At 52.5% G+C, this 19,279-nt stretch overlaps 9 protein-coding genes across 9 annotated transcripts; 6 read left to right on the forward strand and 3 right to left on the reverse strand.

The window, feature by feature from the left end:
- Nucleotides 1-757: 757 nt before the first annotated feature.
- Nucleotides 758-1,486, reverse strand: MAA_08704 (aminoglycoside phosphotransferase; the record flags this gene model as incomplete). Its single annotated transcript, XM_007826702.1, has 1 exon — nucleotides 758-1,486. The coding sequence occupies one exon, from the start codon at nucleotides 1,484-1,486 to the stop codon at nucleotides 758-760; it is 729 nt and encodes a 242-aa protein (XP_007824893.1).
- A 1,814-nt stretch (nucleotides 1,487-3,300) lies between these two features.
- MAA_11048 (uncharacterized protein) lies at nucleotides 3,301-3,813 on the forward strand (the record flags this gene model as incomplete). Its single annotated transcript, XM_011413014.1, has 1 exon — nucleotides 3,301-3,813. The coding sequence occupies one exon, from the start codon at nucleotides 3,301-3,303 to the stop codon at nucleotides 3,811-3,813; it is 513 nt and encodes a 170-aa protein (XP_011411316.1).
- A 1,583-nt stretch (nucleotides 3,814-5,396) lies between these two features.
- Nucleotides 5,397-8,069, forward strand: MAA_08705 (kinesin motor domain-containing protein; the record flags this gene model as incomplete). Its single annotated transcript, XM_007826703.1, has 4 exons — nucleotides 5,397-5,744; nucleotides 5,844-6,235; nucleotides 6,287-7,004; nucleotides 7,062-8,069. The coding sequence occupies 4 exons, from the start codon at nucleotides 5,397-5,399 to the stop codon at nucleotides 8,067-8,069; spliced, it is 2,466 nt and encodes an 821-aa protein (XP_007824894.1).
- An 851-nt stretch (nucleotides 8,070-8,920) lies between these two features.
- On the reverse strand, nucleotides 8,921-9,560 carry MAA_08706 (uncharacterized protein; the record flags this gene model as incomplete). The annotated part of the gene is made up of 2 exons (XM_007826704.1): nucleotides 8,921-9,286; nucleotides 9,339-9,560. The coding sequence occupies 2 exons, from the start codon at nucleotides 9,558-9,560 to the stop codon at nucleotides 8,921-8,923; spliced, it is 588 nt and encodes a 195-aa protein (XP_007824895.1).
- A 1,656-nt stretch (nucleotides 9,561-11,216) lies between these two features.
- Nucleotides 11,217-12,636, forward strand: MAA_08707 (farnesyl pyrophosphate synthetase 1; the record flags this gene model as incomplete). The annotated part of the gene is made up of 2 exons (XM_007826705.2): nucleotides 11,217-11,330; nucleotides 11,404-12,636. 2 exons carry the CDS (start codon nucleotides 11,217-11,219, stop codon nucleotides 12,634-12,636), a joined length of 1,347 nt encoding a protein of 448 aa, XP_007824896.2.
- A 756-nt stretch (nucleotides 12,637-13,392) lies between these two features.
- MAA_08708 (Peptidase S26A, signal peptidase I, serine active site protein) lies at nucleotides 13,393-14,069 on the reverse strand (the record flags this gene model as incomplete). The annotated part of the gene is made up of 3 exons (XM_007826706.1): nucleotides 13,393-13,615; nucleotides 13,676-13,890; nucleotides 13,989-14,069. 3 exons carry the CDS (start codon nucleotides 14,067-14,069, stop codon nucleotides 13,393-13,395), a joined length of 519 nt encoding a protein of 172 aa, XP_007824897.1.
- Nucleotides 14,070-14,623: 554 nt separating this feature from the next.
- Nucleotides 14,624-14,971, forward strand: MAA_08709 (uncharacterized protein; the record flags this gene model as incomplete). The annotated part of the gene is made up of 2 exons (XM_007826707.1): nucleotides 14,624-14,695; nucleotides 14,765-14,971. 2 exons carry the CDS (start codon nucleotides 14,624-14,626, stop codon nucleotides 14,969-14,971), a joined length of 279 nt encoding a protein of 92 aa, XP_007824898.1.
- A 543-nt stretch (nucleotides 14,972-15,514) lies between these two features.
- MAA_08710 (uncharacterized protein) lies at nucleotides 15,515-16,788 on the forward strand (the record flags this gene model as incomplete). The annotated part of the gene is made up of 6 exons (XM_007826708.1): nucleotides 15,515-15,577; nucleotides 15,635-15,856; nucleotides 15,916-16,216; nucleotides 16,280-16,398; nucleotides 16,460-16,637; nucleotides 16,697-16,788. 6 exons carry the CDS (start codon nucleotides 15,515-15,517, stop codon nucleotides 16,786-16,788), a joined length of 975 nt encoding a protein of 324 aa, XP_007824899.1.
- A 1,381-nt stretch (nucleotides 16,789-18,169) lies between these two features.
- On the forward strand, nucleotides 18,170-19,027 carry MAA_08711 (BTB/POZ-like protein; the record flags this gene model as incomplete). Its single annotated transcript, XM_007826709.1, has 1 exon — nucleotides 18,170-19,027. The coding sequence occupies one exon, from the start codon at nucleotides 18,170-18,172 to the stop codon at nucleotides 19,025-19,027; it is 858 nt and encodes a 285-aa protein (XP_007824900.1).
- Nucleotides 19,028-19,279: the final 252 nt, after the last annotated feature.

Below are 19,279 nucleotides of genomic sequence, written 5' to 3' on the forward strand. Positions count from 1 at the left end.
ATGTGCCATTTGTGATGGATCGAGAGGGACAGTATTACACGGCAGGCATGTTGCCATACGCACGGGCCGGACCTTGAACCTGACGATGGTTACACAAGGACTCGAGACCTAGTAGAGGCCTCCGGCCTCCGTGCTCGCTTGCTCACCGCTGTTTGATATGAATAAGGGTCATCCACTCGAAACCTTCAGGGAAACCTTTGATATCAAAGCGAATTATGAGGTAAAGCGATATTGTTCTAAGCCCTTAAACACAAGCCCCTATCGCAAGCAGCCCCGTCATTTCAATGTGAGTACAGCGGAGCAGGACAGTGATTCCCCGGCAGGTTCCTCCAACATCCATACCAAAAGCTTTGACGTTGGTGATTCCAGGGTTCTCATTGGATTGGGCAAATAGGCAGCAACGCAGAGCAGTACCTGTTATGCTACGGAGTCAGTACTCTCCACGACCCGGACGTGGTCTGGACCTGGCGCCCAGAACTGGAACCGTATCGAAATATGCGTCTACGTGGTCCTGGGCGTCTGTATTTACGTCAATAGCAACATAGTACCAGTCGAGCTGCCCTCCCTAGCAGCGACTGCAGAGATCCCAGTAACGCAGCATCGCCAAACGTCTTTAACAGCACCAAGTCTTGCCAACTCCGTCTCAACAGCCCGGTGTGCAAATTTCAGCGTCACATTAGATAAATCAGCATGTTTGAGGTCCACCTTGTAATAAGCAACATGTATGAGCCAAAAAGACTAAGTTATATTGGTGTTCTCAAGGCGGCGGCGGGATACAGTCTTTCAAATCCTCGCGCTTGAGTCCAAAAAACGCAAGTTCACGAGCCTCTGCCTCGTGATAGACGTCCCACCTCTCCTTCCAGCCCACTGTCTTCCACAAAGGAATCTCAAAATACGAAGGATAATACCCTGCATACTCCCAGTCAATGATCCCGACAATCTGGAAACTAGACGGACAAATAAGGATATTCTGAGGACCAAGATCGTTGTGGCATAGCACGAAGCAATCAGTATCCGACGTCACTTTTTCCCATGGTCGTCTATCACGCATGTACACTCGCTGCGGCGGGACTACCGGAAGGGTAGGGTCAACGCTCCCAATAGAGTCTCGACGCAGCTCCTGAAGTTGCGGTATAATTGTACGGGTCAACTGATCATGTACAGCTGCTATTGCGGTTGGTCGAGACGCTTCGTCGATCTCGTCGAGTTCTACCCCGTCAATGAATTGTGTTTCAAGGTGAAGGAGGCCGTCCTTGGAGTAGAGTCGATACTTGGGTACCGGAATAGACGTGTTTTTGGATATAAACTCAAGGGTTGCGGCCTCATTTTGCAATCTCTCCTTGGACCAGAAGGGTCGGACGATGCTGCCGTCCGCGCGATGTATGAGGTCCTCCTCGGAGATCTCGCTTTTGACGACTTTATCATCATAGATGGCCACGCGGCGCTCAAAAGTCTTCCACGTCATTTTAGGCGAAGCAGTGTCCATATTTGATGAAAAATAAACCAAACAAGGCACACAAGGTAGGGTTATAAATGCTTGCTGTTGCAGAATGGAGGCGTATCTTGTAGAAAGCAAGTATCGCGGGGATTGGGTTTTCAGGAGCTACTGTTGGGTGTGTTGTGATATTTATGCATTTCGGACAATTCATCACAGAGAGCAGGGGCCAGGAGCGGATCCACTTTATGAATTTAAGAGCTAGCCTATCGAGTATGTTGAATAATACGTAGGCCGTGATGAAATGAAAGAAACCGTTCCCTCCGACATCAACCCGAGGTTGTCAAGCAATTTTACTTTGCTTGGATTCGACAAAACACTTTTATTATTAGCTATAAATCGAGTATATCGATGAATACCTTGCTCATCTGACGTACTGTTGTTCAAAGCCTTAGCACTGCGGTCATTTTTTTGGATCGTGTTTTTTGGCCCAAGGTCCGCAATCCGCATCTTTGCAGACTTGAAACGGGCTAGCATTGCAGTGCGTGCATTGGCCGACCCAGGTCGTGGACCATGGATTGCGACAATGGTAGCAAGGTCTAACTTCCGACGGCATCCTGTACGGAGTATGGAGTAGTAGGTAAAGTTTGAATATGATACGTGTAAGTCTGTTGGAGAAATGACCATGAAATTGGACACGACAGCATACAAGTTGGAATCTTTGAGATTCTCTTGGGTTAAGTACAAGTTTGCCTCCTTTCAAATTCGGTGTTCCCACGGGTGTTGGGCGCAGACCGGTGCATTGTCACGGTTGGTTCAAAATGTATCTTGGTGGTCGCGTTGGTTTGGAAACGTCTAGTCCCCGTGACGTTGTACAGACGAGCAAGGGCCTTCATTTTCCTTTGTTGACAAGTCATGGCCATGGTATGATGGCTGCTGCCTGCCAGTTCCAGGACGACTACTGGCACACACAGATGCTCCAACCGCCAAGGGGAACCGTATAACATGTGAGCATGGTATCAAGCACTGCGTCTTCCATGCAGAGGCATTCAACCAGGCGTTTCTTGGCTACCTAGAGCGGGGAGCTACGCACAAAAGTGCGCACTCAACTTGGGCATGAACCTGTCACAGTCATGAACAACAAGAAGACTGCGCGTCGAGTCAGCCTCATCTGCGCACAAGGCCATGTACGCACCAGTCCAACTCATGCAGGCCATGTTGCAAACCAACATTCAGGCGTACATCGAGGCATGTTCTGCGCGTCCATCTGAGCACATGGGCAACCAACACGCCGGGCGTTTTTGGTATGCAATGGCATGATGAGAGGGGCTCTCGACTGAACTCGACAGTCTACCATCATTAACCAAACCGCTCGTGACACAGTACAACCAGGATCATGGAGAGATGCCAGAAGGAGTGCGCTGTCTGCTTGCTAGACCAGATTCGTGAAAGAACTTCTACGTTTGAGGTAAGCAAAAAGTCAAGATGGTTTGTTGTCGTTTCAATCATCTAACACATCGAGGTTAGCGGGAAGTTTCTGCACTGTATTCACGACTTCATCGACATCTCAAATATGACGACGGACACGACGCCGTGCACGAAGACAACGAGAAGGGCCAAGTACATCTTAAAGAGGGTGAAACTGGCAATAAAAACGTAACGAACCGGCTATTACATGTTTGTCCCTCCGATGACTGTAACGGACCAGAATCCTCGTTTAATAGGCTTCCTGACCTCGTCCGACATTATGGAAAACGTAGGTAATCATAATCCAGTTAAGACACTTGACACTTAACATAACAGTGGCTATCCCAGATTGCTCGTGCGAAGAGGCATGCATACGCTGCCACAAGGAATTCTACAAAATGAATCAATTCTGGCAGCATAAGTGCGCAATCAAGAATCCAACCAATGAAGTAAAGCAACAGATTAAGAAGATGCGAATTAAAGCAGGAGATGAGCTTGAGAAGGCTATAAAGCTCACAAAGAGACCTTCAACTACAAAGCACACGGAGTTGCCTCTAGCGAAAAGGCAGCGAGTGGCGGATCCGAGTGCATCCTGCACCGGCGATATTATTCAACCGCTTTGGAACTCCTTGGATAGACAAGGTCTGCTAGGGCCACTTGACTCGGAATTCGGCAATCAAGCTTTCCCAGCATCAATATCGAACTGGCCTGAACGGGCCGAACTTGGGCATGCTCCTATCTGGTCTTCACAGGCGTCGGCGTATGACCAACATGGAGGCGGAAACGAAGCATTGTGGCCACTATTACCGACAATTCTTGAAAGCGGCAATACGAGTATGCTTTTTACCGAAAGCACTGCCCTCCCCGTACCGTTGAACAATACGCAGACGAGCCAACTTCTGGGGCTCTAGCGTCTCAACAAGATAATTGTCTTCAGCTCTATGTCGGGGATACAGAAATACCAGCACTGACACAACAGCCCCAGCAATATTGACCTCTTGCTTTCAACTAGTCAATATTATACGTCGACTCACATCATCGTTGGTAGTGGAGAGCAACCTTGTCATACGCTGTTCAAAATAGCACAATGTCGGCTTTGTAAGCGCAACGCCAGTGATAAAGGCTTCAATGTTCGTATGTAGACGGTGCAATGGGGCAGGGAAATTTGATACGCAGGAACTTTACACCGCTCAGCCGCAGACATTTGAAGGCCAACTCGCTCATGTCAGCATACAGCAGGGCCTGGTCACATATTTGCTGACCATGACACAAGTTTGTGTCCATAGAAGCAGTTCCTGTTTTTGCTCCATGTTGCCATATCCAAGTGCTTGTGACACATGGCGAGCTTCATCACAAGTGGCGATCCATCCATGTGTGCACTGTTGCCTGAAATGAGCACATTTCATGTTGGTCACACGCCGGTTTGGACGCGGCTCTTGTCCATAGAATTCAATGTCAACTTGTCTTTGGGCATCTGACGGACTGCCCAGAGGCCCAAGCGCGCACCGCACTCGTGCATCAATGCCTCAAAGTGCGCACTTGAGGTGCGCAGTCGACGCTATTCGGGCAGAAGGAAGCGAGGCAGAGACTGTCAGTTCCAAGGGTCTCAAATCGCATCGTTCTCGATGAGCAGAGTGGCCTTTGGGGCCGCGTAGAAGGGTAGTTCGCATACTCCCTAATTGCTATTTAGATATATCCAGATGTTCATCATAACATGGTCGGGTACAGTTGAGAATCGCCATGGACGTCCATGTTGTTCTGGAAGAGTACTTCACAGTCAAAACATGGCAGCCAATTTCGAGCCTTGCTATAGGGTAAGCGTTATGCGTAGTGAATGAGTAAACCAGCCAGCGCCAACTGGGCGTTGAGAAAACAAACCTACGACGGGTTGGCGACTTGAAATGAGGTTGTTTGTAATTTCTCATGTAGTTCAGGTTGGAAAGCAAGCACAAATGCAACCGAGTCTATTTACCTCCGGTTGGGTTTAGGCGACGCGTCCTTGATCCCCAAAGGAGTTGGGCAAACGTGAGAAAATTACGAAGTCTGAATATTAAATCAACATGGAAGAGGAGGAAGAAACTTAAAAGTTCAACGAATAAGATACGAGCACACCAAATCCAGCAGTGAATTGTTTTTTATTTTTTTATTTTTTTCACTTTTCCCATCAATGCGCGATCCCAGATTTCCTCGCTCAACGCTAAATGCAAGGCGCGAATCGCGTAGACCTGGACCCCGTTGCCCGGCCAGCCACACCAACGATCCCAGACAAAAGTAAACAGTGGACCAACGACGCTCGACCCATTTCGTCAACCGACCAAGGTTGCATACACCCGGCCTATTGTTTCTATTCTCTCCCACCTGCAGAGCTCCCCTGGCAGGTAGCATCATCATTGTCCATATTCTAGTCGTGCATCCTTCCACGCAGCATCCGATTTGACCGACGACGCATCACCAACACCATCCATCCCATCGGTTTGCAACTGCGCCGCCAACCATGGAAGCGCCTCCCAAACCATCATCCCACAACCTCTTCGAGGTGTACCTGCGTCTTCGCCCGCCGCCGGCCGGCGCCACTTCGACACCAGATCGCATCTTGAACATCGAGGTGCCCGAGGACAAGGAAAAGTCGCACCCGTCGCACATTACGCTGAACCCGCCGACCGATCGACGGCGGGCTATTGAAAAGTTTGCCTTTACCAGGGTATTCGAGGACGATGCCTCACAGCTGGATGTTTTCCACTGCACCGAGATTGCCTCTCTGGCCGAGGGTGTGTTGGCCCCCCGGGGCGGCGACGGGACGGATGCCGTCGTTGCGACGCTCGGAGTGACGGGCTCAGGAAAGGTGAGTTTTTTCCTCACCCACGCAAGCAAGCAACGGGGCGAGTGCATCTCTAATGGAGGGCTGTTGTAGACACACACGATTTTGGGATCCAAGTCGCAGCGCGGCCTGACCCAGCTTGCCCTCGATGTTCTTTTCCGATCCATTGGCCCGAACATGCTCGAGTCGACGTCACTTCCCTCGGTTATCGAATCCCTCCAGGCGTGCGATCCGTCAGAGTCGTTTCTCTCGGCGGCGTCGTGCTTTCTTGAATCTGCTTTTTCCGATGCGTTGGGCCACTCGCGAGGCCCTTCGCGGGCGGCAACGCCCATGCTGGTACGACCATCCATGCCGCGCGTCTCTTTTGTCCGCTCTCCCGAGTCGTCGTGCGGCGCGTATCCCGAGGGTGGTTTGGCAGTCCAGATCCCAGGGACGTACCCCGATTCGGCTGCGTCAAGCCCGAAAAGTGTCAGGCTTGTCAGTGAGACGGAGCAGAACCGCAAGCTGAAGGAGCAGTAGGATAGCTTCGTTCAACAACAAGGTGGTCTGCTCACGTTCACGCCCAGCCAGGATGCTGGCGTTGCTGCATCGCTTCCCAAGCGGGAGAGGGAGAGCAAGAGGCACTTCATGTCCCTGACTGCCACTGCGCGTGTGAAGAATGTTACTAAACTGGGAGTAAAGGGAGACCACGGCGTCATGTCGCCTGGACCGCGACGAAACCTTGCCCGACCGTCTGCGCTTCCCCAGACGCCCGACATCAGCGGCATCAACATTTCGTGTGATTCGTCTGCCGAGTACGCCATTGTCGTGTCCATGTACGAAGTCCACAACGACCGAATCTACGACCTCCTCACGCCTGCGACCAAGTCGGCCGCCACGAAAGAGTTTCGCAGACGGCCTCTGCTCTTCAAGTCGACGGAGCTGTCTCCCGACCGAAAGGTTGTTGCCGGCCTGCGCAAGGTAGTCTGCGCCTCGTTCAAGGATGCCATCATGGTGCTCGAGGCTGGCCTTTTGGAGCGCCGGGTTGCTGGTACTGGCAGCAACAGCGTTTCCAGCCGGAGCCACGGCTTCTTCTGCTTCGAGGTCAAGAAGCGCACCAGAAGCAGGCGGCCTGGGCCTTGGGGCGGGAGCAAGCTTACTATTGTCGACTTGGCCGGCAGTGAGCGTGCTCGAGAGGCAAAGACTCAGGGTGCCACGTTGGTTGAAGCTGGCAAGATTAACGAGAGTCTGATGTATCTGGGGCAGTGTCTGCAGACGCAGAGCGAGCTGTCGTCGTCAACCAAGGTGAGCTTGCTTTATCTGCTGAGGATTGTATCCCTGTGGCCATGCTAACTCTGTCAGCCCAATGTTGTTCCATATCGCCAGTGCAAACTGACGGAATTGCTCTTCTCCAATTCATTTCCATCCTCGTCTTCCACAGCGCAACCTCACGCCCCCCGTCGCAATCCTCAGCGAGGCGTCATGATTGTGACTGCCGACCCGAGGGGCGACTTCAACGCAACGTCTCAGATTCTGCGGTACAGCGCTCTGGCACGAGAGGTGACGGTTCCTCGTATCCCATCCATCACGGCTACGATTCTTGCTCAAGCGCCGCCGACTGGCAATCCGCGACCAGTCAGTCCCGTGCAACACCACCCCCGACCCTTTGTGCCGCCCGGTTCGTCGGCATCATACAGAAACCACACGCCGCCCACGAATGTGGACGAGCGCGCAACCATGGAGATTGCCGCACTGGAAATTGCCAGAATGAGCGACGAAATCGACCAGCTCCGCGTAGAAGTCGACGAGCAGCTGGAAGCACGCATGACGGCCGAAGCGCACCTGCTGAGCATGGAAGACCGCATGCTCGACCTCGAAGCTGCCATCCGCGACGAGTGTGCCACAGAGTTTGAGCAGCGCCTCCTGCTGGAGCTGTCTCGCTTCAAGGCCTCCCTGACCCTGGAGCAGGAGCGCAACGAAGAGCACTGGGATCGCAAGGTGGACATTCTCGAGCGCGGTCTGGAAAATGCCCTCGACGACGGCGAGTGCGACAAGGAGAATGTCCTCGTGGAAGACCTCACGCAAGAAGTCGAGCGTCTGCGGCGGGAAAACGCCATTCTCAAGCGCGAACTGGCCGGTCGGAGTCCCACCAAGCGCAAGCCCCTTGAGGAGAGGGATGATTTCTCGCCCGCGGCGGCGACCTCCTCCAAGGACGGCGTGGCTAATCTGGGCAGGAAGCTGGAGAGGATGCGTGTGAGTGCGGATAGCTTGAGGGCCGCGAGTGCGAGTGCGAGTGCTGCCGGCGGGAGCCCCAAGAAGATGCGCAAGCTGGCTAGCACGAAGCGCTGGGAAGAGGCGGGTGACTTTTGAACATTTCAATGTTATGTCTGGCGATAAAAGGCCGCTGGTGGCGATGAATACCCTTGTCTTATCGACTCTGTACAGGGACTGGCGTTGGGAATACCTCTTTTTTTTTGGTCATATTTGGTACTTGTTTAGCTTCATTTGCTGTATTACCTTTGATATTTAATTGGTATTTGATAGAATATTTTGTTAATTACTACTATTCTCTGTGGCCACTGTGTACGCTGACTGGACTGCCACTTTGTATCCAGTCCTGTCCGCGACAGTTTCTTGCCATAGCGGCGCGGCCGTGAATAGACCCAGGCATTTGAACGATATCAAAGTTGCACAGTGCCTAGGTGGCTGGCTCGTGGGTTTTCTATATAGGGGCTTGTGAGGCCGTGGTGCTACATATGTACGCATGTTGGGGTAGTACTTTGTGCCTTCTGGTTCTGCCAGGCGGCACATGGTGCGGCTTGTGGTACATACATGTACGCTGACATTTCTTCTACAATGGAGGCGGCAAGGTCTGGGCGTTGGATGTCTGTTCCGAGGCCAGAATTTTGACTTGCTATTCATAATGCATGTTGGTACTCGAGAAATACTGCGCGTGTATGTGAACTAACTCATGTATGTATTAGGTGATGCGTCATGTCTATGCGGGTACTAATTATGTGGGCATCTATCTATATTGGAATTCAAGGTTTCTCCCAGTGTCAATACACTCCAGGCTGGGTCTGCAACTACTGAGCTGTACCGGGGTTGTAAAACTCCCTGACTGCGTGGTCCTTCTCGTCGCCTCCCATCTCGGCGGCGGCAGGCTGCGTCTGGACAGGCGCGGGCACGAACTGCTGCTGCTGCTGATGGCCGGAGGCGACCTACCACCACTGGGGAGGGGGGTCCGAGTACGGCCTCGAGGCGATGGCGACGCTGCGCAGCCGGCGGATGAGGGCGAGGGTGTCGGCGCAGGCGACGACGAAGAGGATGAATTCGACGGCGGCGAGAAGCAGCGCGACGACGGGGGACCCCACGACCATCGGTGACACACGCTTATCCTTGCACCAGCCGTCGCTGTTGGGGCAAATCAAGGCGGCAGAGGTGGCGAGCGTGGCGCCTATAAAGGCGGCAAAGAGCGAGAGGACCAGGCAGACGACGACGTGGACGCCTGGGTGGATGCCGGCTTTCCAGTTGCACTTGCCGCGGACAATGAGCTCGGCGAGGCTCCAGAAAAAGGCCATGATGAACTAGGGAGCATATTAGCAGTTGTCCTTTGGACATATAAGGACGACAACGTACTAGGAGAGTAGCAACCGCGGCGGAGACATGGTACATCCCCCCGGTTATTCTTACGAGTGAAAAGTCGAAGCCCATGCCGATGATGGACATGGCCATGACGAGGACGTGGACACTTGTAATTATTATCCTGTTGGACTGGGGCGGATGCTGGAACGGCTGGGGGGCGGCCATGTATGTGACGGGCCCTTGGGGATTCATCTGCGCCTGCTGTTGCTGCTCCATCTGGGAAGACTGCTTTGGGGCCTTGGTTTGAATCGTGAAGCGAGGGTGGTATTATTGATGCGTTTGGAGATCAGTTGATGCTTGTCCGAGCCGGGTGAAGCCTGTCTTGATTCCTGAACGTCGGCGCGGTCCGACAGCACTCGAGGGTATCCAAGGCAGCAGAAGCGAGTGACTGTACACGAAGCAGTAAGAAACCAAGGAATCGAAGGACGAGATTCAACACCGAGGGGGACGAATCGCGAATAAAAGCACATGCAGGCACTGGGATGATCAGGCAGGTGCGGCGCCGCAGTCGCCAGCGTCCACAGAGGTCAACTGAGCAACCAGACGGCCGGGAAAGAACAGCATTGAAACACATGTAACTTCGCCTGTCCTCCCTCGGCGACTTCTGCATCTGGCGCGTCACTGCCTCAAATCATCGCCAACCAACTGGTCATACTCGACATCTGATGGTGCTCATTTTAGCCTGTTGCTTAATTCATCGCTGGGCGTCTGGTTCTGGGCTGCCAAGCTTGGGAGGTTCGACTGCTGCGTGTTTATTTGCCCTTTCCTTTTTGCCTTTGATCCCTGGTGCTGCAGCATTCCGTGTTTTTACACGAATTGCTCGGCAGGGGGATGAGTCGCGATGAGGGCGAGTATGATTATTGTGTTGCGCAGGCTGGTGCGTACAAATGCTTACTGCTCTCGTCGATTCAATACATTCACTCGATTTCCCTTCATTAATGAACATTGCCTCTGTCCAGATGTCCTTCAGCACGGCTCTGCATGGCACACGATACACCCTGGCAGACCGGTTCATGTCGCAAGGTCAATCTCAGGCAATCGCATCCCGTGTCCACAGTAGAACTTGCCGGCGAATATTCGTCCACGGAGGAAAGGTGCGTTGTGCATTATGGAATCGGAATAGTAGCAGAGTGTCTTTCTGTATGATCCCGCGGTATTGTATTGGAGTCTGCTGCAGTAGTAGCTGCCGACTACTCCTGTTCTGTCCACCGTTGCGGAACATATACCACTTATACTGTTTGCTGTGTTTTCCGGCGGCATACGGAGTACGCCGACTACCAGTGTTGTGAAATCTGAGTCGAGTTCCTACCGCGGTCGAAGAATGTTGCCACATTATGTAGTCTTAGAAAAAGACACAAAGAGCAGCACTGTCAACTGGTAGTAGTCCGAAGTCAAGAGGATTCAATGACAGACTTGCATATCAGTCCACGAGACCAGGCTCTAAAAAAAGTTAAGCAGCGCCTTCTAAAGACCATGTGATACCACATGCAGACACTTGCTGGCTGTCCAAGTCCAGCAGCATGATGCAGCCAAGCTCAGGTAGCCTCACCATCCTCTGCTGGGGCCTTGAACAGCACGTGGATAATATACTGCACCCTTATTCCGTCTGCATTGACGGCTATAAAGCAGTATCGTTGCGCGTCATTCCCGTGATTACCACGTCAACAATTCATGTGGCATTGCAGCTCGCTTGTGGGCCGGATCAGAGATGCATGTGAGCAACACCGGAGGGGCTGCAGCACTGATCTAGATTTTCTGAGTGCTTGCTTGTCATCAAGTTCCATCTAATCCGAGGCCAATGAAGCCATAAATATCGTCCGTGTATTCGTAACCAACACTCCATACGAAGTACCCTCGGTGCGACCCAAGAAGATGGATGCCCTGAGACACGAGCTGCGGGCAGCGTATGCCAGCCTAGACGCCACGGTTACCCAATACCTTGTGTCTGAGGGGTTTGGTGATGCAACTGTCAATCATTTCAGCCAGGTAAAGCACCCAACGTCGCACGTACATAATGAAAGGTCTCATGTTTTTTTACCAACACAACTGCGCTCCGTAGTGCTTTTCTGCAAACGTCGGAACCGGCAAGCTGCATCGCGGACTGGCCACTCTCTACATCGGCAAGCAGCTTGCCAAAAATGAAGTGAGCGAGGAACAATCAAAGCAGCTCTCCGTTCTCGCATGGCTGGTAGAGATGCTGGGCGCGCACTACCTGATCCTCGACGACATAATGGACGACTCGACAACCCGGCGCGGCGAGCCCTGCTGGTATCGGCAGCCGCAGATAGGCTTGATGGCCATCAACGACGCGTGCATACTCAAGTCCACCATCTTCTTCCTCCTCAAGACCTTCTTCCGCCAGCACCCAGCGTACACCAACATGGTCGACCTCTTCGTCGACAACGGCCTCCACACCGAGCTGGGTCAGCTGTGCGATCTCGCTGCCGCCAGGGAGCCCGACATTGCAAACTTCACCATGGAGCAGTACTGGGCCATTGTCAAGGACAAGTCGTCGTACAGCATTTCCGGCCCCGTCACATTGGCCCTGGAGTACTGGCAGCTCGCCACGCCCAAGAATCTGCGGCAGACGCGCGACTTTTCCGTGGCGCTGGGCGAGTATTTCCAGGTAAACGACGACTATGTCGACGTGTTTGGGGACTATGCCGTCACGGGCAAACACGGGACGGATATCCAGGACAACAAGTGTACCTGGTTCATCATTGAGGCCTTGTCGCGGGCAAACGACGCGCAGCGACAGCGTCTGCTGGAGGGGTACGGGAAGAAGGACGCGTCTCGGGTTGACGAGGTGAAGCAGGTATTTGCCGAGCTGGGGCTGCAGCAGGCGTTTGGGGCCTATGAGGAGCAGCAAAGAGCCAGGATAGAGGGCATTATTGCGGCCGTGGACGAGAGCGAAGGGCTGAAGCGTGGTGTATTTCGCGCCTTGTTTGATGGGTTCAGAAAGGGCCGGCAGAACGATTCTTGGAAGGAGACGGGGCGCGCCAGTCCACGAATTGCACACAGCCTTGATGTGCCTAGTGTGATGGCGAAAATATCGTCAATTTCTTTGCTAGATGTGAGACATGGAACGGATTTGCAGACGATTCACCCAAGAATTTTTGGTCCTTTAAAGAAAGAAAAAAGAACGGCAAAAAGGACAGAAAAAGAACCAAAAAAGAAAGCCGACTACATCTCAATCATTTTTAATATAGGAAAAGCCCGATGCGGGGGTCGAACCCGCAACCTTGAGATTTCGTGTACTCGTAAGAGTCTCACGCTCTACCGATTGAGCTAACCGGGCGTCTTTACGACAACTGGCTTCCGAGCCAAAGATTTTCCACTTATATTGTAATTTGCACTGCCCACCCATAATTCTTGCGTTTCATGTGGATTCTGGGAAGTTAGTGCTGTCTTTCCACGTACCCTGTACTGACATTCAATGCGATTGTGACGTCGCAACTAAAGCGACAAAGAAGACGACTGGTGCGGCTATAGTTGAATTGAACAGGTTGTGTGATGAGAGTGATTTGGCTGGTTCGCATCTTTACATGGATACACTTTTGTTGTGTAGTTAGCTGTGCACTGTGGAAACCTGTGCTGCTGGCATTGTCTGGTAAACGAATCCAAAAGTTTACCAGCGCACAAAGATGAGACAAGACATGCATCTTGTCCCAAAGGCTCCAGAGCAGCACATCGTACACCATCTCGACTCGGCACTCGACGTTGGACGGGCGTTTAGCGGATAATCTACATAAGATGCCAGATGGCACGGGATACCACCAACAGGTTCGGTTGCTGGCTGGGTTGCGTCAACTAGTGCGAGTGCAGCAGTTAGTCATTCGTTCGTGAGGTAGAATCTCGGAAGGCCGCGGCTCTCTGATGAAGTTGTATATTGCAATTCTTTTGTTCCCCCCATCCATTGCTGCTGCAGTTCAGCCTGTGGTGGCTCTCAATGACCTGGATCTGTCAAAGATTCCAGGGACTTAATGTCCTAGTGCCAGCATTGCATAGTATTTTCCCAAGTGTAGTACAGAATCTGCCCTGCCCCTCTTTACTCCCTCTGAATCACCACCAGTAAGCCCATGATACCCAGCATGACCGTCTTTAACCAAGGGTGTTCTGACAACAAAATTGTGACGTATCCGACAAATGGAAAGTATCCGATTACGCTGCCGATAATGTCCTCACGCTCTAGATAGTCCTGGCCACGAGCGTAGAGATCTGTGTCGTCGGCATTATTGTTGTCTCCTTTGGTGAGAAGCTTCGCCTTGTCCCTGCAGAATTATCGGTCAGCACATGCCGTCCTCTGACCGCCGCGCCAGAAGCAAACCTACCCAGTTCCAAATTTGCGAACTACTCTGTGGACAATGGGGATATCTTTGCCCTTCACATTGTACACGACAACCTCGCCCACCGCCGTCTCTTGCCACACGTTTCGATTCCATAACAAGAGGAGGTCACCGCGTTGGAAAGCTGGTTCCATGGAGCCCGAGAGGACGACGACGATCGGGGAGGGGGAGTCGGTAGCTACTGAAAGACCTTTCCACATCTACCATTTGATCAGTAAATTGTCCATTCAAAGCTCGGTCATGCCAGAAACTTGGTCATGAAAGGAATTGGGTGGTTTGCCGTGTGACCTAGACGTACCATGAAGGCGGTTGAAAGTATCATGGCAAAGTTCATAAGCTGCGCAGCAGCTTGCCGCGGGTTCTGGAGACTTGACAACATCTTGATCAAACAATGTGGATATACTGAAGAGGGATTTCGAGCAGTCGTCTTGGGTTGTCGACGAAACCTAGGGTCGTAGCAGCGTTGCAGCTGCGCCAAATGCTCGGTTGAACCTTTGGGAATGCGATGCGTGACAGCCTGGCGTCTTCGGAACTCGACATCAGGACATGGTGGCCCTGCCCAGGAACGGAGTGCGCACGGACCACACATTCATCCAGCTGGCAGCCAGCTTCAGCCTCAGTCGTTGGATCAATTGGTGCACTAGCCACAAATGCAGCCACATTTCGGGCAGTCGATGGTTGACGCCCGTGGGTCCCGCAGCACTTACCACCTCGATCTCAAGATTGATTTGTGATGTCATGGAGAGTCTGGAGGGAGGGGATCGGTGTTCGACTGTCCAGGTATTTAAAGGGTGGAAAGCTCAGTCTTTCGCAAGAGTTTCTATGAGAGTGACTCACTGGTCCCTTCTATCAGGCTGCCAGCAAGCTCACCCAGACTGAACTTGACTCGTTTGAACCAAGACTAACGCAACACTTGACGCGACATTGACCATAATGGCCGAAAACATTCCCCAGGAGCCTAGCCTTGTTCAAGGCCATGTTCAGTATGCCAAAGGAATTGCAGAGGTAAGTACTTAAAATGCATGAAACACCAGAGCCATCCTCCGCCTCGCAGACCACTGACAGGGTTCGCAGGCGGCTGTTGGGGACATGACTGGATCGCATCCCTGGAAGTCGTCAGGCGAGCAAGACAAGGCAGCGGGCATATCGGCTATGAAAACAGCAGGAGAGAGGAGGGATGCTTCCCAAGGATATGGAAAGCCCGAGGAACTGGCTGGCAAGCTGACAGGCTGCGAGGGCATGAAGAAGGAGGGGAGCGAGAGCAGCAGCAGGAAGCACTGAGTGGTTAATGGAGTGGGATTTTGAAACGTCCAGCCTGGCCGAGCCTGTAGCATGTACGATATCATGTGTAGGATACAAATGATGGATGACTGATAAATAGTCTCGCTGATCTAGTATTGTCACAGCAGTAAGAAACGCGAAGAAAAAAGAAACCCCTGCCAGCAGCTGGGGTTGAAGACCGTGAATTGGATTGACCTTCAGTTTGCTCGAAGGCGGAGCTTGGCCGACAGCACCTGGTTCCTTCCCACAACAATTCCCTAGGACCACTTTCCCTGTGATAAACAATCCCCAAGGAGAACGAACAAGCGCTACTTTCTCGCCCTTCGTCTCTTCTCGTCTTTTCTTTTTTCTTCTTCTCTCCCACAGCCGCCATCTCATCTCCCACCCTCGCATTCACACCCATCCATCTTCATTTGCTTGCCAGCCCGGCGTCTGCTGGTTGTTTTTGGTCTCTGCAGATTTTAGACTCAGTCTACCCCGTATTTTACCTCTCAATTCTCTGTGTCTCTCTTCACGGCATCGTCTCCGGCCACCCATCTGAAAATGTCGTCCACTCCACTTCTCAGTCAGAATGGCCTCCCTGCTCCTGTCATCATGCAGGACCACGTAAGTGATTCTCTACCCCAATGACACATGAGAAATCGCTAATCGAGTTGGACCCAGCCCGTCTTCCTCCGGTGCAGCCATTCCCCGTGGCGATGGATTCCTCAGAACGCTTTAGTCGGCCTTCGTGGCTGCGTCCTCGCGTACCTTGTGGCAACGTCAGTCATGACGGGGCACTACAAGATGAATGTGGAAGAATCAGAAGACAGTCCGTTGGCCAACATGTTCGACTTTTCACTCATATCTTATGCCATGACCTTCATGTACCATTTGATCACGTTTGTGAGTCTTTCTGTTTGTGCTCTATTGAAAAACTTCGGCAGCGCTAACAATTCTGTCAGGCGTGGACATTTACTCACCTGTACTACCCCGAACCGAACGAGGTAGAAGGCCGAGCCGAGAGATGGATCATCAAGACCATGTCCTTACCGCGGAATATGGCAAGCCAGCGGAAGCAATTCCACTTCAACTTGTTCTACATTGCAACCACCGTGTTTTGCTTCATGAACTCCACCATCTACTGGTTCGTTACCAGGCAGCACGACGCAGGTGATGCTGCCAATGTGGCATCCAAAGTCGCTGCCAATGTGATTGGCGCTTCTGTGAACATGTCTTCAGCGGCTACTCTTCCAGACACACCATGTATGCCATCTTGAAATAATGATCTTGGTAGTTTATTATCCTGTCAGCTCACACTTACTTTAGTCAGCGACCTGTTTGGCGAAGGATGGTTCACGGGATTCATGAAGATCAATATGCATGCCATCAACTCCTGCATAATGACTATCGAATGTCTCTTCTTCAATAGCATCAAGAAACCTCATGTAAGTTTCCGTTGGGCATTCAGGCATCAGTGTATCCTGAAGCTAGCTAACCGTACACCAGGCTATCGGATCATCCATTCTCTGCACGGCGGCCCTGTCTGGGCTTTATCTGGTTTGGGGCGGTATTGGCAAGTCCGTCTCCGGCAAGTTTCCCTTTTTCTGGATGGACGAGGAGCAAGTTGGGTCCAAAGAAGCCGTGTCACTCTACTGCACCGGATTCGTAGGGCTCTCCGTTATGAGTAAGTTATCAACACTTCATGAACCACGTGCCCGGAGGAGCACTAACTAGATTTTGCAGTGTTCGCCCTGATGCATGGATTTGTTGGTATTCGTGAAAGCCTTACTCGACGTTCTGAGTCTCGTGGCGCCAACGAAAGCCTCGACTCCTGAGCTCGATGACGCCGTTGACGTCGACACGAGCATGGGCACTATGCCCAGACCGAACCCCCTGAGAATTTCCCACGGCGAAGAGTAATAAAAACAGAAGGAACTTATTAAATGGGGATTAGTATTTTCTAAACTGGCATCTCATATGACCCTGCAGTCCGTAGTCTATTGACCTAAGATTTGACCTCTGCATTCTCATTACCTGGTACAAGTGCATGGTTACCTGTTTAGGTATCAAGGTCCAAAAGCCGCCACGGAGTCCCACAAAATTAGGTACAGGGAGAATGGGTCGTCTCCACGTGAGTTTCGTTTGACAGGTCTTGTCGATGGACCTGACTTGAGACCGAGTGTCTCGTGGTTCAGAACTCAGACGGTGACGTACCTGAGCGGTGCCTGATGATGTGAGGCTGGAGTGAGCTACGGCTAAACTTTGGACGCATGATTGATGCCTCGAGTAGTTGATATGGCGGGTAGATGTACAACATGTGCTGCAGGATCACCCCGGGACCTGAATGGGCGTGCTGGCGCTCGGGCACCAAGCCAGCGCAGGTTCCACTGTTGGCGCGCATGCAGATATCTTCACGTGGAAGTAGTATGGAAGTTGGGACTCGGACGGCTCACTCAAGTTGGGCCTGTAGTTGGGATGATGAGCATAAGCGAGAGTAAATAATTGGCACCCAAAGCAATGCATTCTGAAGACGGGTGAGGGAATTTAGGACGACAAACAGTGTGGCAGACTGTCAAGGCTGTGACTTTGGAGGCTGGTGTGACACGGCATGCGTGGTCGATGGTGTGGTCGTGAACGAAGCCAGCCAAAGGGATGCGTCTTGTTCACATTTCACATGCATGGCGGTGACATGGGCCCAGTTGGCGGCCCTCAGAATGCTGGCGCAGAATGCAGGATCCCTGCCAGTCCTGATGTTGGGAACTTGGGACCCCGGCTGGGTACAAATAAGTCACATCTCCCACGCAGCCTTATTTCCGATTCCCCTTCCTCCCCACTCACAACCATAAGTAGGGTCGCAAAGCTTCACACGAGGATCTATCGTCTTGATTTCAAGGAGGTATTTCCTCTCCCGGACCCGCCTGTCAATCCCCTTGTGCGTCATTCACTCTTTTACCCGTCCCCCAACCCGCGCCTCCTCGCTCTTTTCGTCGCTCTCTAGCCAAGTTATCAAAACGCAACGCCCGGTGTCGAGGACAATTTCCAGATACTGAAGTGCCGACGCCTTCCGACCCTGACCAGACAAGAGACGCTCATTTTCTCCCTTTCCAGTGGCCGTTCCTTGTCTGCCCTCGGCCGCGTTGCGCCGTCCTGCCCGAGCTGCTCTTTAGTTCCTAATCGAAATCTCGCCGTCAAATCGAATCCCACAGCACCGCAGCCATGTTCAGCAAACGCAGCTTCAAGTCGCAAGACCAGAGCCGCGTGGACAAGTCTGCGAGACTAAAGAAGCCGGGCTCTGTCCGGGATCCTACGAAGCTATCGAAACTGCAAAGATCGCTCACTGAGCAAGACCGTATTGCCCAAAAGTCTACTACGCCCTCGCCCATTGTGACTCTCACGGTTGGGCGCGAGGGCAGGCTCTTTGCAGCGCACGAGGACGTGCTCCGGCAGTCGCCGTTCTTTGACGCGGCTTGCCGAGGCAACTTCCCCGATGCGCAGAGCAGGAGGATCTTTCTCCCCGACGAGGAGCCCGAGGTCTTCTCCGCCATTCTCGAGTATCTTTACAAGGGCGACTACTACCCGCGCCTGTTGCACAACAGGTCCCGCAACTCCTGGGATCTCGAGGACCGTGTGCGGACTCCTCACACGTCACCAAACCCCGAAATTGGAGGTGGCCGCGCAGGTACGGTTCCCGACGCCACCGTTTTCGTATACAGCGTGGGGGCCGATGTCCTCCGCGACACGGTTATTTACTGTGCCGCGGAGCGATACGGCCTCGAGGAGCTCAAGCGTCTGGCCTTGCGCAAACAAGGCCTGCAATCTGGCATCGATGTGTCAACCATCTTGCGGTCCGCCCAGTACGCCTATGCCCACACGCCCGACTCGGATAGCCGCCTGCGCGCTCATTACCTCGCCCTGATCATCCGCTGCCGCAAGACGTTCAAGCGGAGCGGGACCATGCAAGCTGAGATGGAAGCCGGTGGCAGCAAACTGTTCTTTGACTTGTTTGTGGCCATGTGCAATCACCTGGATGATGTCATTGACGTGACGAGCGCGCGCACGCCCAAGACGGTCTGAAGGGCTGGTTGACCTGCAGCACGTGCAGGTCAAACACAAACCAAGTCTCTGGATATATCGTGCTTGCGTAACAAATCAAAAGGGATTACAAAGATGGAGGATCAGAATGTGGAATGAACAGTCGGAAAGAAGTCAACAATCCAAAAGCCCCCAAGAGGGAAACCAAAAAAAAAAAAAAAAGGTCACGAAGTAGGAGAGATTGGTGTGGACTTTTTGGAAATCCGCATGGCGTTTTGAACCGAGTTTCGAACT

Source organism: Metarhizium robertsii (genome assembly GCF_000187425.2).
Source record: "Metarhizium robertsii ARSEF 23 chromosome Unknown MAA_Scf_4, whole genome shotgun sequence".
Lineage (NCBI taxonomy): Eukaryota > Fungi > Ascomycota > Sordariomycetes > Hypocreales > Clavicipitaceae > Metarhizium > Metarhizium robertsii.